General features: G+C 36.5%; 1 protein-coding gene across 1 annotated transcript in view; it reads right to left on the reverse strand.

Annotated features, from left to right (window-relative positions):
• The window catches only part of DNAH14 (dynein axonemal heavy chain 14), a 274100-nt gene that overhangs the window by 20808 nt on the left and 235749 nt on the right, over positions 1–17543 (reverse strand). The window contains exons 78-81 of the mRNA XM_072948673.1: positions 13011–13208; positions 10665–10864; positions 7432–7592; positions 6209–6405 (exon numbers count right to left, since the gene is read on the reverse strand). Of these exons, the coding sequence (XP_072804774.1) occupies positions 6209–6405; positions 7432–7592; positions 10665–10864; positions 13011–13208 (756 nt within the window). The remainder of the gene's footprint in view (positions 1–6208; positions 6406–7431; positions 7593–10664; positions 10865–13010; positions 13209–17543) is intronic.

The following is a 17543-nucleotide window of genomic DNA, read 5'->3' on the forward strand; positions in this document are numbered from 1 at the left end:
TTAACTAAGGAAATGAAAGACAATGATGAAACTATAAGATGAAACTATAAGACAATGATGAAAGAGCTTGAAGAAATAAATGGAAAGATAGCCACTTTCTTGGATTGGAAGAATCAGTATTGTGAAAATATTCACACTACCCAAAGTGATCTGCGAATTCAGTGCAATTCTGATAAAAATTCCAATGGCAGTTTTCACAGAAATAGAAAAAACTATCCTAAAATTTGTATGGAACCACAAAAGACCCTGAATAGCCAAAGGAATTCTGAGAAAGAAGAACAAAGCTGGGGGTATCACACTCTGATTTCAAGCTACGTTATAAAGCTTTAATATTAAAAACTGTATGGTACTGGCATAAAACCAAGCATACAGAATAGACAGCCCAGACAAAAACCCAGGCATGTACAGTCAATGAATTTTTGACAAGGGTACCAAGAACATACAATTGGGAAAGGACAGTCACTTCAACAAATAATGTTCACAAAACTGGATCTCTACAAGCAAAAGAATGAAATTAGACCCTTTTCTTATACCACTTACTTTGAAATGAGTCAGACTTAAATTTATGGCCTGAAACCATAAATCTCCTAGAAAAAAACATATGCAAAAAGAGCCTTGGTTTTGGTCTTGGCAGTGATTTCTTGGATAATACACCAAAAGCACAGGCAACAAAAGCTAAGACAAGTGGAATTATGTTAAATTAAAGAGCTTCAGTAAAGGGAAAAATAAACTGAAAAGCCAACCTACAGAATGGAAGGAAATAATTTGCAAACCATCTATCTGATAAGGGGTTAATACCCAAGATATACAAAGCATTCATACAACTCAATAGCAAACAAACTAATAAACAATCTGATTAAAGAATGGACAAAGGACCTGAATAGACATTATTCCAAAGAAGACACACAAATGGCCAACAGTACACAGTACATGAAAAGGCGTTCAGTAACACTAATCACCAGGGAAATGCAAATTAAAACCACAATGAGATATTATCTCACACCTGTTAGAATGACTATTATCAAAAAGACAAGAGACAACAAATGTCAGTAAGGATGTGGAGAAAAGGGAACCCTTAAAAATTGTTGATGGGAATGTAAATGGTAGAGTAGTTACAGAAAACAGTAAGATGGTGCCTCAAAAAATTAAAAAGTGAACTACCATATGATCCAGCAATCCCACTCCTGGTTATGTATGTGAAGGAACTGAAGTCAGTATCTTGAAGTGCTATCTGCAATCCTAGGGTCACTGCAGCATTACTCATAATAGCCAAGATACGGAAACAACCTAAGTGTCCTCTGATGGATGAATGGACAAAGCAAATGTGGTATATACATATAATCAAAGGTTACTGAGCCATAAAAAAGAAGAAATTCCTGCTATTTGTGACTATATGGATGAATTTGGAGGGCAGTATGCTAAGCGAAATAAGCCAGAGAAAGACAGATAGTATATGTATCACTTATAGGTGGAATCTAAAAATAAAGTCTACTTCATGGAAACAGAATAGAATAATGGTGGTCAGACGCTTGGGGTTGGGGGAGGGTATAGCTCAGTGGTAGAGTGTATATGTCTAGAAGGCACATGGCCGGCACATGGTCCTGGGTTCAATCCCCAATACCTCCGTGAAAAAAATAAAAAAGTAAAACTAATTACCTCCTCCTGCCAAAAAACCCCAAAAACAAAAATCTTGGGGTGGGGAAAGTGGAGTAATGTAGGTCAAAGTATACACATTTTCAGTTATAAGCAGAATAACTTTTGAGAATCTAATGTTCAGCACAGTGACTACAGTTAATAATGTGGTATTTTATACTTGAAAGTTGCTAAGAGTAGATCTTAAGCATTCTTATCACCATAAAAAAAGTTAACTATGTGAGGTGTTGGATATGTTAATTATCTTGATCTTGGTAATCATTCTACAATGTATGTGAAGTCATCACATTAAACACTTTAATTATAAACAGTTATAATTGTCAATTTTTCCCCAATAAAATTAAAAAAAATCTCTACTTGTTTGTTGCAAGGGAGGCAAACAAACAAACAAAACCCTCCCAGCCCTCTACTAGCCTTGGTCTTTCCTTTAGTCAGGCCTCTTGAAGTTGTTCATTGATTCCTGTATCTTTTCCATTGTTCCCAAACCTGTTGTCTTTGGTGTCTTCATTAGAAGTCATCAGTGACCTTCTGCTTTCCATGTTCATGATCCCACCCAACACTCATCTCTTCCACTTGTCTTAATTGTATTCTCTGAAGCTTGTGACTAAGTTGATTACTTTCTCCTTCTCGCTTGCCTTGGCTTCTGTGCCCACACTCAGTCCTAACTTTCTCTTGAATTCTTAATTTCTTCTTGGGTCTCATTCGTTGGCTCCTCTTCTCCTTCCCTCCCTTTAGGTTGGTGTTGTCTAGAATTCCTTCAGCCCTCTTCTCTTCCTACTTAACATTTTCTCTCTCAGATCTAAGCCACAGCTGTGGTTTCCACTACTTTGTCTAGGCTGATGATACCAATAACTTGCTTTGTGGCTGGTACTCTAACCCAGGTTCTCCTGGACAGCTTCACTGGGAAGCCCTCCTAGCAACTCAAAATGTTTCACGTCCCAAACAAGATGCCAGCATCTGCCCGCAAACAGTCTCTTTTTGTGCCCACTGTCTCTGAACAGCACTACTATCTACCAAGCCAGACATTTCTCCCTGACTAATTTCAGCTTTTCTCTTGTTACTCCGTCAGGTATGTCCTCGTCTCAGCCATAAGTAAATGTACTTAGAGCATTCCTACTGGACCATACTCTCTCAACCTAACTTTGAACTCATGTGAATCCCAGCCCTTTCACTAGTTAGCTTTCTTAGTAAGTCATGAAGGCTCTCTGCTCCTCACTTTCCATATCTGTAAAATAAGGATATTGGAGTAGAGGATCCCTAAGATCCTTTCAAACTCTTCTTAAGATTCTACATGTGTAAAGTTTGCAGGTTCCACATCTCAATTTTTCATCACAGTTTGCATTCGACTTTTTAAGTATTATAATTGTCATTGCTTTTGCTAAACTCTATGTTCTCTATATAGGTTTTTAAAAATAGTTTTATTGAGATATAATTCAAATACCATACAATTTATTCATTTAAAGTGGACATTCAGGGGAGTGTATATCTCAGTGATAGAGTGCATGCCTAGCTTGCATGAGGTCCTGGGTTCAATCCTCAGTAACTCAATTAAAATAAACAAATATATAAATAAACCTAATTACCTCCCTCCCCCCACCAAAAAACAACAAAATAGACATTCAATAATTTTTAGTATATTCACCGAATTGTGCAACCATCTCTACAATCAATTTTAGATTGATTTTCAACACTTCAAAACAAACCCACCACACCCTTGAGCATTTACTTCCCAATCCCTCTGTTATACTCAGCCCTAGGCAACCACTAATCTACTTTCTGTCTGTCTGGATTTGCCTATTCTGGACATTTCATGTAAGTGGGATAATATAACAGGTGGTCTTCTGTGACTGCCTTCTTTTACTTAGCATGCTTTTAAGGTTCATCCATGTTGTAGCGTGTATCAGTACGTCATTTCTTTTGATGAATAAATAATATTGCATTGTATATATGCATTTGTGTATATCTGTATCTATCTGTATCTGTCTAAATATCTACCACATTTTGTTTATTCTTCAAGAATATTTGAGATGTTCCATCTTTGGCTATTATGAATAACATTGCTGTCAACATTCATGACAAGATTTTGTGCAGTTATGCATTTTGATTTCTCTCAGGAATCGATCTAGGATTAAAACTGTTGGGTCAAATAGTAACTCTATGTTTAACTATTTGAGGAAATTACAGACTGGTTTCCAAAGTGGCTGCACCATTTTACCATTAGCAGTATATACCCTTGCAATGTTCATTATTTATCCACATTTTTTATTCTATTCATCCTAGTGGGTGTGAAATTATATCTCATTGTGGCTTTGACTCACATTTCCCTGCTGATGAATGATGCTGAGCATCTTTTCTTGTGTCTACACAGATTTTGGTTACAAATAAATTTTAGTGAGTAGGCAAATTCTCAAAGATGTAATCCACGAATAATGAGGATTGACCGTGTATGTGTGTGTGTGGTTTCATCATTCTTTTTTAGCATTATCCTTTTGATGTTTGTAGCTGTAATTCATTCACTTTCCTATCTGAACAGTCTAATGTACGAATATACCATGTATTTATCCATCCTATTGCGGATGACACATTTGAGTTGTCAAGCATTTTAGCGTTATAAACGATGTTCTGCATATTTTGTACATGCCTCTTGATACTCATGTGCAAAAGTTTACATACTTTTTATATAGTTGAGAGTATACTGTATATGCCATTTTGAATCTTCTAAAAATTCTTTATTCACAATACAGTATAGCAAGCATTTCTTTCTCCTCTGCAATTGTGGAAGTCATGTGATTTGTTGCAATTGTTTTAGTGGTTACCCTAAAAATAACAGCATGTGTACTTCATTTGTAAAAGTCTAAAAGTTATTATTAATTTTAACTTCCTTCTCTAGAAACTAAAAATTCCATATCCTCTCCAACCCTGGCTTATATGTTATTGTTGACTATTTTTATTCTTGGTCTCTCTATTTCAAAATGTTAAACATTCTGTCCTACTTTAAAAAATAATCTCACTGGACATTAGTATTATTGTTTTTTATTTTTGTCAGAATTTATTTACCACCTCATTTACCAGTCTTTTCCCTTCTTCATTCCTTCTTGCTTTTCAGAGCTTCCCCCCTTACCTCTTTCCTTCTGCCTGATGGAAATAATGAAGAAATATTTAAGGTTTCCCTTAGTGTTTGCTGATGATAAATTTTCTCTGCCTTTCTCTTTTTGGTCTAATTTATTTCATCTTCGATGTTGAAACAAAAGATTTATATACATGTTTTTATTTCCTTTGACACACTGAAGATTACCATTCCCATTCCTTTGAAAATTTCCTTTTCCCCAGCTGCTTTTAGAAATATTTTTTCTTTGATTTTTCTGCAAGTTTATTATGATGTATCTATGTGTAAGTTAAAAATGATGTATAATGCTTGAGATTTGTTGAAGTTTTTACATCTATCAATTCTGGAAAATTTGTAGTTTTTAATCCCTTTAATTACTGCCTCTGCTTTATCCTCTCTCTTCCCTCCCTCTGAACTTCAATTCAACCTGTGTTGGACTGTCTCGCTTTGCCCTCTGTGAATATTAATAGCTCTTTCATATTTTCCATTCTTAGTCTCTTTGGGCTGCATTCTGGATATGTCCTTATGATCTTTTCTTTTTGACTACAGAATTTTCTTCTGGCTTATAGAGACAATTTATTGCCAGTGGGGGATGGGGGCAAGAGAGGCCAGAATTTTGCAGCCAGTATACACTTCATCCCAACTTTTACTTTACAAAAGAAATTTTTACAGCCACTAGCCCTCCGTACAAGTGTCACTCCCCCACTCCCAATCCACGCCATCTCACTGTACATAGTTGTCTGGCTCCCTCCAGTCCCGGGTTCACAGCAGGCCTAGGCCTGCAGCCAGCTGATTTGGAACTGATGTGAGCCTTGAGCTCTCCTTGGTGCTAGGCACCAGCTGGGCCCTACCAGGCCTGTCTTCTCCTTGTGGACCTGTCTCCAAACCCACCTACCTTGGTGTGCCTTTTGGGGACCCCAGTAGGGACGGAATGGGCTGTCAGCCTAGTTCAGTCGGCTGTTTTGACTTTTAAAACTTTAACTTCGGTTTCTGATCTAAAACATATGCATTTTTATAAGCACATATGTAAGCATGTGTTTTATATAAGTACATATATTTTTTTAATCCTTAAAATGACATATTTTTCTGAAACTTTAAAAAAGTTTAACAGTACATCTTAGAGATCTTTCCAGCATATCAGCATATACTGTATCTATTTGGATGTATCAGAATTTAACTAACAGACTTGTACTAATAGATACTCAAGTTGTTTTCAGCCTTACTATAAACAGCCCTGTAATAAACATCTCTTAGATACATTTATTTAAGTAGAATTTCAAAATTGCCCTCTAAGAGATTTTATAAATATATACTCACACCAAAGTCAGCATCTTTTAATGGATAACTAGTATTTCATCATGTGAATATACCATAGTTAACTTACCCCTTCCTTGGAACTGCAAGATTTAATTCAGTCAAACAAGTAAATAGGAAAGAATAATTGCTTACCTGCCACAGGGCTGGCACTTTTGTATTAAGAAAAGAGTTGTATATTTCCTCTAATTCTTGGGTGAGGATGATCTCTCCTTTTACAGCAAGTTGAAGATCTTTCAAAGATTTATGGATAACAAATAATAACTTATCAAATCTTTCAATTTCTTGGGTCAAAAAGGTTAGCAAGACACAGTGGATAAGGGGATCATAGCCTGGATTTAAAAGATAAAATTGTGGTATCTTTCAGATAAAATGAGGCTTTACAAGGAGAGATATAAGAAATAGGCTTTGGAAGTTAAAGGAATTTCATGTGTGTATCCCAGCAATTAAAAAATATTTTTGCAAAAGGCCGGTTAGTAAATATTTCAGGCTTTGTGGGCCATATTGTCTCTGTCTTGACTCAACTCTCCACTGAAGAGTGAATGCAGGCATCGACAAAGTGGAAACAAATAAGCAGGCCAGTATCCCAGTAGTGCTTTATTTGTGGGCACTCTAACTTGAATTTCATATATTATTTGTGTGTCACAAATTATTCTATTTATTTTTTCAATCATTAAAAAATGCAAAAACCATTTTAACTTGTAGGCTGTACAAAAACAAACCAGGCCAGATTTGTCCCAAAGCTCTAGTTTGCCCACCATTAATCTAGACTTAACCATAGTAACCATTTTGACAGATTACTGCTCAATATTTGGCTCTAGAATGAATCTTTTTAAAGGGTTAAAATATGGACGTTGAAAAGTTAACTGGGCAAAATACCACAGTCCAACACTTTGGCCCCTCAGAGCTGGACCTGAACCCACCTCTGGACAACCAGGTCTGCTCTGTCTCCTCTGGGCCTGCCCTCCCCACCCACTTTAGTTCCTCAGTCAAGACGTCTCTCATCAGAGGGTCTAAACGTTCGTGCCCAAACCTCTGTCCAGAAGGCAGACAAGCAAAAAGGACAGAGACCTAGAAGTTCTACAGAATCTCTCAAGCAGAGTTGCCCCTTTCTGGTTTGCTATAATATTACTACTTCATTTTTCGTCTTGGGGCCATGCGCCTCACTAGCCCCCCGCCCCCATCATCTTCTCCTCTGCTCCTCATCTCCCAACTTGGAGAGAGAAGAGGATGTTAGGGATTTAGCATTCCATCTCACGTCAGCCTGTTAATTTCTGTGGTATCTTTTGTCCTCCTGATGTCAGAGTCCCTCCCTGAGGAGCTGGGGTGAGGGGAGGAAGTTCACTGCCCATGCTCACCTTTGAGATCTTTAGAAAGAGACTCCCAAATGGGGCCGAACATGATGCACTTCAGTGTGCCTGGAGTTCCAGCACATTCTTCTTTCTCCACAGACGGTGGCAGCCGCTTGAGCATGTCAGATAAAGTTTCCATCACCAGCTCATCATTACTCTGCTCACGACTGCAAAGGGAATCAAGAGAAGAGAGGTAGAGACCTGTCTAATCCAGAAGGGCTCTCTCCTTAGGTCCCATCGGAAGGTAAACACAACTTCACAGAACCACAAAACCATGGTACAGAGACTGTGGAGACATACAGAGACCACGCAGCTCATTTCATTTTACAGAGGAGAAAACTGCACAATGCACTTTACACATTTACAAAAAAATACTTATTTTTAAAGTTTTCTTAAGATTTCTTTGAAAAATATTCGTCTGAATACACCTGCATGAAGGAAATACCAAGACTGAAATGCAGAAGAGGGGGCAACCAGACAGAACATGCTTAAGTAGCTTTATAGGTTATTCAACTACAAGCCAGATTCCTCTGTGTTCACACAAAGGGTTTTTTGGTAACACACTCAGTGGGTGGTGATAGGACAGTGTGTGTACGGGTTGGGGGGGATACTACGCAAAGCCATAAAACACTAAAGGTGGAGGAGCTCTTTGGAATCCTTTTAAAGCTGTAGAAACCAGGGCTCAGGGAGGTGAAAGGACCTCCCTAAACAGTGCATGAACAGGGAATGGGATCCACCTCTGTTGGGTTCCCTCTCTCTGTTACTCTATATACCAGTGGGAGCTGGTTTTTCAGCAAACATCCCAGGTTCACACTGCCGAATGAATGTCGTCCTTCAAAGTAAGTGCTAATCCGTGTATTTAATTTCACAGTGCTGCTTCTGAGCCAGTTACAACTCATGTGATGTGATATGTTTCCTTACTTTTTCATTACACTTTGTTTTTGACTTAAAAGTGGTGGAATTCACCCAAGATGGCGTAAAACAATTCAAAAGATCGTAAGATTTCAAAAATCAAACTTATCTTCAAAATGCAAAGATTTGCTACCACTGAAGACATTAACTTGAACGTAATAGATCTTTCAAGTCAAGTTCCACAGACAAGTTTCTAATATATTTTGAGCAAAGGCAGCATAATTGCAATAATCACAGCCTCCCAAAATGACCAAAGGCACATTAGCACACATACTTGGGATGCTTATTAAAAGCACTCCCTTACAATCGTTTCATTGCTTACTGGTACATTTGTTGAATGCTAGACGTATAGAATTAATCTTAGAAGTGTAGGTCCTGAAGGAAATTCACCCTGATGTTCTGGGGATGCCCTGGGGAATTTCCAGTTGGGTACTCTTCTTTCTCTCCACGTGCAGCTGTCTTTCTATGTCACAGATAGTGTATGTTTATTTATTTAGTCAGTGAAATGAGAATTCAATGATCTTACTGTGTCAGTAGAATGACCTTGAAAGATATGACCAAATGGTCAGCCATAGCCAGAATCCAATCAGATGCCATTTTAATATGAGTTGCATGGTTCAAAGAAACAGGAAGACTGTAAGAGAGTGTAGAATTCTGGTGGGTTCAGAGGTTTTAGAGGTAGATGGAAAAAAATGTACATGTACATATAGATAAAGAAATGTAAAGTCCAATCCATGAGCAGTACACAGAACAATGACGTGTTGTATAATTGGAATCTAGGGGAATGTGGGAGACACGACCATTACCTTAAGGAGTTGTTGAGTTATTTTCTTAAGGACAACTATAAACATAGTTCAAGGCATCCTATGAGTGTTGCCAAGAATTGATTCACGTTTTAGTTAAAATCTCTGTTTCGCTTAGGTTATTTGCTTGTTCTCTTCAACTTCAAGCAAACTGAGAAGGCACACTCAAAAACCATGGAAAGCGATAAGTGGTAAGCATCTTTCAACTCTGGGAAGATTTAGAATTAGGTATAGATAGAATTAACAGAATCAAAATCATAGTAAAAGTATTTTTGTGTTGAGAAATCTGTGTTGATATTTTAAATATTTGTTACATTTAAGAGAATTGGGGCTCTTAAAAACCTCAGCAGTCAGCCTTGTGATTCCAATTTAAAACAGATAACTGAGAACTTAGTTTAAATTTATTTTAAGCTGAAAGCCCACTAAACTGATACATTGGAAAATTACTGAATTATTGAAAGACTTGGTTTGGCAGCCAGAGAGTTAAAATATATTAACTTTATAATGCATGTTAATATATTTTAAAGTGTTTAATGAACTTTATAAATGGAACTAAACATTATTCAAAGACCTTTTTAAAGTGATTGATTTTTGGACTTATAAATGGAAAAATTACACTTCTAAGCTGAACTTAAATGCATAAAGAACTGATTATATTCTCAGCACAGCCATGTGAGGTAGGTACTGTTATTATCTCTGATCAAAAGATGATGAACTTGAGACAGAAAAACTTAATTGACTTCCCCAGTTCACAAAGTCAAGAGCTGGGATTTGAACCCAGGCATAGCGAGGGAAGCAGAGAGGCAGAAGGGTGCACGTGTGCGTTACTTACTTCCTGAGCAGATATGAATGAGCACCCGAGGAGATATTTAGAAATAGAAAGAACACACTTTGTTTGGGCAGGAGGAGGAATATCCCTCTGGCAATCAAGCCTTTGAGGGTTTAAGCCATGTAGTTCTGGCATGAAACTTAATCTTATTTTATAGTCACAGGCTGAGGAGGCCTGAGAATTTGGGCAATATGTGCTACACCATTTAAACCTCACAATAGCCTTGCAGGGTAGGCAGGTATTATCTTCACTGAAGGACAAGTAGGATAAGGATGCTGAAGCACTGTGACCTTGGATACAGAGTTAACAGAAGGTGTAATCCACACAGGCCTCTAAAAGCAGGCCTAGCTCCTCTGACCACACTGTTCTCTTATTTATTATGATGGTTATTTTTTCCTGTCCTGTAGAAATAAATATGACATTATACATTTACACAAATTCAGTTTAAAAATACCACTTATCAGGTACAATTCAATCACTCATTTAACAAAGATTCATTGAGAATCTAGTACACGTTTGGTAAATAATTATATATGTGTGTATGTGCACTGAAGTGTGTATCAGCTTGCTTCTGTGTCATTTGGAGAATTCAGTTTCTGTATTTTTAGACCATTTTTCTGTAAGTTCTATAGTTTATCTCTTCAAATGGATATTTAATAATATTCAAGTAATATTTTCTCCTAGTGAGTTCTTACCTGATCATGAGGCTGGTGGTGGTAGTTTTTGGTTGCATGGCGATGAGATTATCAATGAACTTCTGGCCCTGGGTCTCCCTGAAGCCCCTTGTGGCCTCCGGATGTAATCCTAAGAGCTCAGGAGGGTCATCGTCAGGTAAGGACTGGATAAACTCTATGTAATCCGTCATGCTTGCAGATTTTGTCATTGGGTGACACATCTGAAAATTTAAGAACTGTTACTTTTTGCCTACTGAGACAGTTACTTTTGGTAATGCATGAAGACAATATTTCCCCATGAAATTTTATATATTATTTTATTCTTATCTGTTGGTGGTATATTCTAGACACTTCTGTCAAAAGCTACATTTGGCCTGTAAAGTGCAGTTGCATGATATGCACATAAAAGTTTCCCGTTGGGAAAAGAGAGAGAGAAATAAAGAAGAAAAGAAAGAGAAAAGAAGGAAAGGAGGAAGGGGAAAAAAAACACACTTGAAAGGCTAGGGTGATTCTGACTACCCACTGCCTCAATGAATTACACCCAGAGATAATGGATGCAATCAACCGTTACAAATCGTTTTACTTTGGTAAAAACTATAGAAGGAATGTAAGAATGATCTTAATAACTGATCACTTATGGGGTGGAGGTGGGCAAAACCAGTGAAGGTGGCCAAAAGGTGCAAACTTCCTGTTATAAAGTGAGTAAGTAAAAAAGAATAAGAAAATGAATTAAGTTAACAAGCCATTTAATGGGAAAACAAAAAGCTCTTTCTTCCTGTTTATCAGCTATATGTTCCCGTTGATTGGCTGTGATGAAGTCCTGACTGGATAAAGACTCTGTAGGGAGCACAGTTATTCTTCTGGCTGATGATCCCCAGGGTCACATCTAATTAGGAGAAAATATGCCTCCAAAAAACCTATTAAGTGATAATGATAAATAATTGAAATACATGACTTCAGAATATCATTCTATAGTCTGACAGAATTCTGCCAATGGACTTACGTGCTGCATGTTACGATATTTCTTATTCTCTTGTGCATACTTAAAGCCTGTGTACAAAAATCATTTTGAAACTTTTTGAAAAGAATTTTGAGGATAATTTTAAGGGCTGACTTTAGACTCTAAACAACTAAAATGTTATTTTAAGCAGTTTTTAAAAATGGAAATCTTGAAAACAACAAGTCATAGTTTTTCTTGCCTTAGCAAACAGTGTATAAAGGCTAGAATTTAACGTCTTCTCGTTGACTCAGGGTCATCAATGCAAACATGACTAACTGTTCTCTAAGTGCCTTACAAACAAATTGCCTTCAAATATCACTTTTACCTTTTTGTCTCTCCATCCGTCCACTCAAGACCCTCCCCAGACAACCTGAATATGACCTCTGTTCTCCTCCTCCCGCTACACCAGGCCCACACCTACATTACAACCGACCATTACCCAGATGGCTTTGTCTTCCTACTCATCTTCCATCACCTCTCCTATGCAAATTCCCATCCACCACATTGATGGCAAGTCCTTTGTCCATCTCTCGGGCCAGAGGTCTGCAGAATTTTTTCTTCGACTAGCAGCCATCCCCCAGGGACACGACAGCTATGTGCAACCTGGAGTTTCTTGCTCCACAAAGGTGGGAGACTAGATGGAAGCTAAACAGTAAGCAGAGACAGGACAAGGGAAGGAGCAGAGCTTCATCTTCTTGAGTGACTGGAATAGAGGCAAAATCCTTGAATCTCAGCTCTCCTTACTAGTTGTATGTGGCTGCACCTTGAGAACCTCAGTTTCCTCTTCTGTAAACTGGGGGTAACATCTATTACATATAGTTGTTTTGAGCATTAAATGAGAAACAGACATGAATTGACAACCACGGATCGGATCAACACAGGTAGGGTTGCTTCCGATTCTTTGTGCTTTGCATTTTATACTCTAGGTTTCCAGGTGGCATAAACCATTTCTTTATCATTTGTTTTATTTACTGTGCAGCATAATGCTGTATTTAATAGTGTAGACTCCAGGCTGTGCCCTGGTGACATCAATGTGACAGGTGGGAATTTGCATAGGAGAAGTGATGGAAGATGAGAAGGAAGAGGATGCCATCTGGGTGATGGTTGTAACATGGGTGTGGGTCTGTTATAATGGGACTGGAGGACAGAGGTGGTATCCAGGTCGACCAGGGAGGGTCTTGAGAGTATGGATGGGTAGATGAAGTAGTAACTAATAGAGCAATGATAATTTACTTTTGTAATACTGAAAGTAATTAAAAGCCATTAAAGGTGACGTTACAATTTGTGTAAATACAGATTTTAAATAATGCAACACTATTTAGTTAAAAGTAACCAAGTAATATTAAGAAAATCATTTCCTTTCTTACTTCATCAATAGAGAAATTGAAGTCATCGTTCAGCACTTCAGGATTACAGAATTTGTAGAGAAGGGTGTTTAGACATCTCCTGTCCCAGCTGTCCACCACCCGGCCACCGTAAACCACCTCCCCAATCAGGTAGCGCAGCGTCTGCCACGGAATGTTGGACTGTGCACTCAGGACGTTCCCCAGCACCTTGATGGCAACCTTTACAAAACAACTAGTTTTTATTATTTTAGTACTTTTTTGGGCTTACTTTGCTGGTTTAACCAAAAAAAAAAAAATCAACAACTCTCAAACAGCATATATTTTCTCTTTAATAATATGTGGAAATAACAAGAGGAACCAAAATATTAGGTTATACATTTTTACCCTTTTATTCTTTTGTGTTTGTGGACAAACACTGAACTACTTACTCGATTAATATTATCTTTTTAAATAGACAAAACAAGCACATGGTATTGAATTCAGAAGACACAAAAGGATAAACAAGGGAAAGTAAGTTTTCTGCAATCTTCCACGTTAGCCATCAGATCCCCTCCCTTGAGGTCACCACTGTTAGCAGTTTCTTGGGTGCCCTTACTCAGATAACCTATGTAACTATATCTACATAAATTGATTTCATTCCTCCTTCTCTTCCTTACCTCCTTTCCTCTCTCTCCCTTCCTACCCTCCCTCTGTCTTTCAACTGTCTCTCACCGCTATCCTCCCCCTCATCCATATTTTTTCTGTTTTTCTGTCTTCATACACACTGTCTTGCAATCGAACAGTCTATCTTGGCTGCAACAATTCATATTTCCACTAACAGTGTGTGAAAGGACTCTGTCATTTTCTTTCATCCCTTTCATGAATAGAAGATGTTGGCCTGCATAATTTTTGCCAGTCTGATGGGTGGCATTTTGCTGTTAGTTTAATTTGTATTTCAATTGCTACTGGATATTTTGAGCATCTTTTCTTATGTGTCTGGGTCAAGATCTTCTGTACATTATTTTTCTTTTGGTTGTTTGTCTTTTTCTTGCTAGTATGTAAGAACTCTTTGCATATTATAGTTATTAACTCTTTGTCAATTATTTGCATTGCAAATATTATCCTAAATCTGTGATTTGTCTGTTGACTTTATTTTGTCACCATTAGCCATTTAAAGTTTTTTAATCAAATATGCATATCTGTTCTTTTAGGGTTCTGGATTTCCGATTTTGGTTAAGTTATCCCCAACTCCACAGTCGTAAGCTCCTAGATTTATTTTTAAAGATTTTTATTGTTTTATAAGACATTTAAAATTTATTCTATTCTGGAATTTATTTTTATATCAAGTCCGAAGTGAAATCAGCCTATCGTTCTTATGTATCTCATCCTTATCAGATAGTAATATTAAAATTCTGTTGATTTCATAGAATGAGTTGAGGAGATTGACATCTTTTTCTAAGGTCTGGAATAATTTAAATAATATTAATATATCTATTTTTTTTTAAAGTTCAGAGTGAACTAAGCTGTGAAACCATTTCATTCTGGTGGTGTTTGCAGTGTTTCTTATGGCAACTGGTTTATTAAAAACTTCCATTTTTTTTTAGTCAATTTTGATAATTCATATTTTCTGGGAAATCACTGGCTTCATCTGGATTTTCAAATGTTATTAGTTTCATCAAAAACCAATTTATTTATTTTTTCTTTCTACTTTTTTGTATTTCATTAATATTAAAAATTAACATTTAGTTTTAGTTTTCGTTGTTTTTTTCTAATTTTTTAAGATGAATATTGATTTCTTGTATTTCTTCTTTAATAATGAATATTTAAGGTAGTTCTTCTCTTCTGAGCATAGCTTTTGTCTCACAATATTTTTGGTTATGAAGTAGTCTCATTTACATTGTGTTTGAGATATTTTGTGATTTGCCTTTTAATATTGTCTTTATCTTCCCTTTTAATATTTTTATCTAGAGGCATATTTCTTATATTCCAACTTTAGACTTTTTGGATTCAATTTTTATTATTTATTAGTTTATGACTGGAGAATGTGGCCCATGAAATCATTAAATATTTTTCTTTGTGGCCATGTTTATGATTGAGTTTTCTAACAGTTCCTTAGCAATATGAAAAAATATGTACTGTCTACTGGAGGGATGTTAGTTTCTATATACATCTGTTAATCAAGTTTATTGATTATATTATACTATTCTTTGTCTTATTTTGCTTTTTAGAGATATCTAATTCTGAAAGAGTTTCACTGAAATTTTCCATAGTAATCATATATGTACATATATTTATATAATGTATATGTACATGTGTAAGTGTGTCTCTACAGACATACATATATGTATAATGTGCTACAGGATGCTATTGCCTGATAAATATAGAGACCATACAATGAAATGGTTGACAGCACAAACTCTAAAACTAGACCACCTGTCACTGAATCGTGTCTGCTCTGCTTACTCATTAGGCAAATTGCTTAACCTCTCTGTACTTCAATGGTAAAATGAGGGTCTTTTTATATACTGGTCTATGAAACTGGTCAATTTACATACTGGAACATTTTCTTTATAGGGATGTTGTGAGATTTAAGTTAATTAATTCATAAAGTACTTAAAACTAAGCCTGAGAGGAGGCACTATAAAAGTTAAACTATTTTCATAACTGTTACATCTTCATAAATTGTTTCACTATTAGTTGGTGCTTTTTCAGCTTAAATTTCATCTTGTCTGATATTACTATTACCATTCCTGCTTTTTTCCTGTTTTTATTTTCTTGGTAGTTTCGACCTTTTTCCTTAATGTATTTTTCATATAAATTGCATATAGTTGAATTTTGTTTTGTAACCCAATTTAATATTTTTGTCTTTAATGAGTGAATGCAATCCATTTACATTTACTATAAAGACTGAGCATATTCCTTTCATATTGCTTTATGTTTTTATTTATTTTACTTTGTTGTTTCTCTCACTCCCTCTTGTTTTTGACAGTTTGATCAAATTGTTATTTATTTGCCTTTTTCTTCTTTGTTAACTTAGACACTATACTATTTCCATCACAGGTTACCTTTCCTTCCCTTAAATTCATACTAAAATAACATTTCTTTTTTTCAAATGAAAAGAAGGTATCAATTATTTCCCTGTCAAAGTGTTCCATTTCCCCACTTCTTCCTCTGCCTTCTCTAACCTTCAGGCCAGGAATAAGGTGGAACATTTTTCCTGTGGAGTTTTCCCGTGGAAAACTTTTACTTCCCTACTCTTCTCTTTCCTTTTCTCAAACACTTTGGAAGTCTTTTACTCTCTGCTGTATTTTTTTTAAACTCCCCTCTTTACTCTTCACCTACATGCTCCCCTCAACTCCAATGCCTAGGTTTTGTTGAGATAGTTTAGTACTCTTAGCTTAAGACTATTAAGGGAATTTTTCTTGACTAATCTATATCTGGCACTTAGACCACTCACCCTCACTGTTTATTATCCACTTAGGTTTAACAATGTGCTGCAAGACTTAACAATACACTACTCACCACCACTTCCACTTCTTTTCATTTTCCTTTATTTTGGGTCTCTGTTCTGATATATTTGTGCACAGTTACAGATCTTACTCAAGCATTTCCCACAGATAGACAGCATGAATGATCTATCATCTTAGTCCTTGCTGATATGTAAATGCCCTTCTTCTACTCTGATGGGGTAAATGACATCTTGGTTGGGAATAAGATTCTTGGCATGCAGCCTTCTTCTCTCAGATACTCTAGATGTTCCACTATCTTCCAGCCAGTGACATAGATGACAAGCGTAAATGTCATCACTGTTCTTTGATGACTTGTCTTCAAAGCTTGGAGTTAAGAAGTTTTCCCGCTTATGTTCAAATGTATGTCTTTATGACAACTCTGTCTGAATTAGTAAGGATTTTCAATCTGTAAACTCAAATCTTTCATCAATTCAGGGAAAATAAAAGAGATTTCTTCCTCGTTTGTTTTTCCATCTATTCCATTTTCTCCTCAGGAATTTGTATCATTTGAATGTTAGGTGTCCCTTCAAATACCATCTCAATTTCTGCCTTCTGATTTTGATCTTATTGTAACTTTCTTCCTGTGCTTTGAGTGATTCCTTCTATTTGGTTTTTCCAGCCATTAATTCTCAACCATGACCATTTTTTCCTTCAATTCATCTATCTCACTTTTTCTTAAAGTTAAAAACTCAGCTCCAATTTGTTGATGATGGTACATAGAGCCTATGCACTGATTAACACATCTTGCCAAATATGTGTAAATGATTCATGCCAAAACACAATAACACCAGCCCTTTTTTGTGATAACAATTAATCTTTGGAGATTATTTATAATCATAAATTGAGCTGTTAAGACAAAAATAAAAAACTCCAAAATTTGGAAATAGGCAAAAGGATGACCAACATATCACTGGGACTCAGGTCCAGGTTTTGGGTGGTTTTCAGTGGTGGTAGCCCTGTATCTGGCAGAAGACATATTGATGTTTAGTTCTATGGGCTAGTAGATCACACCAGTAAGATCATCAGTCCCTGAGGAAACTCCAGGTTGTTCTCACAGAGAGCTGGC

The sequence above is a fragment of the Vicugna pacos genome, chromosome 23, assembly GCF_048564905.1.
Source record: "Vicugna pacos chromosome 23, VicPac4, whole genome shotgun sequence".
NCBI classification, from domain to species: domain Eukaryota; kingdom Metazoa; phylum Chordata; class Mammalia; order Artiodactyla; family Camelidae; genus Vicugna; species Vicugna pacos.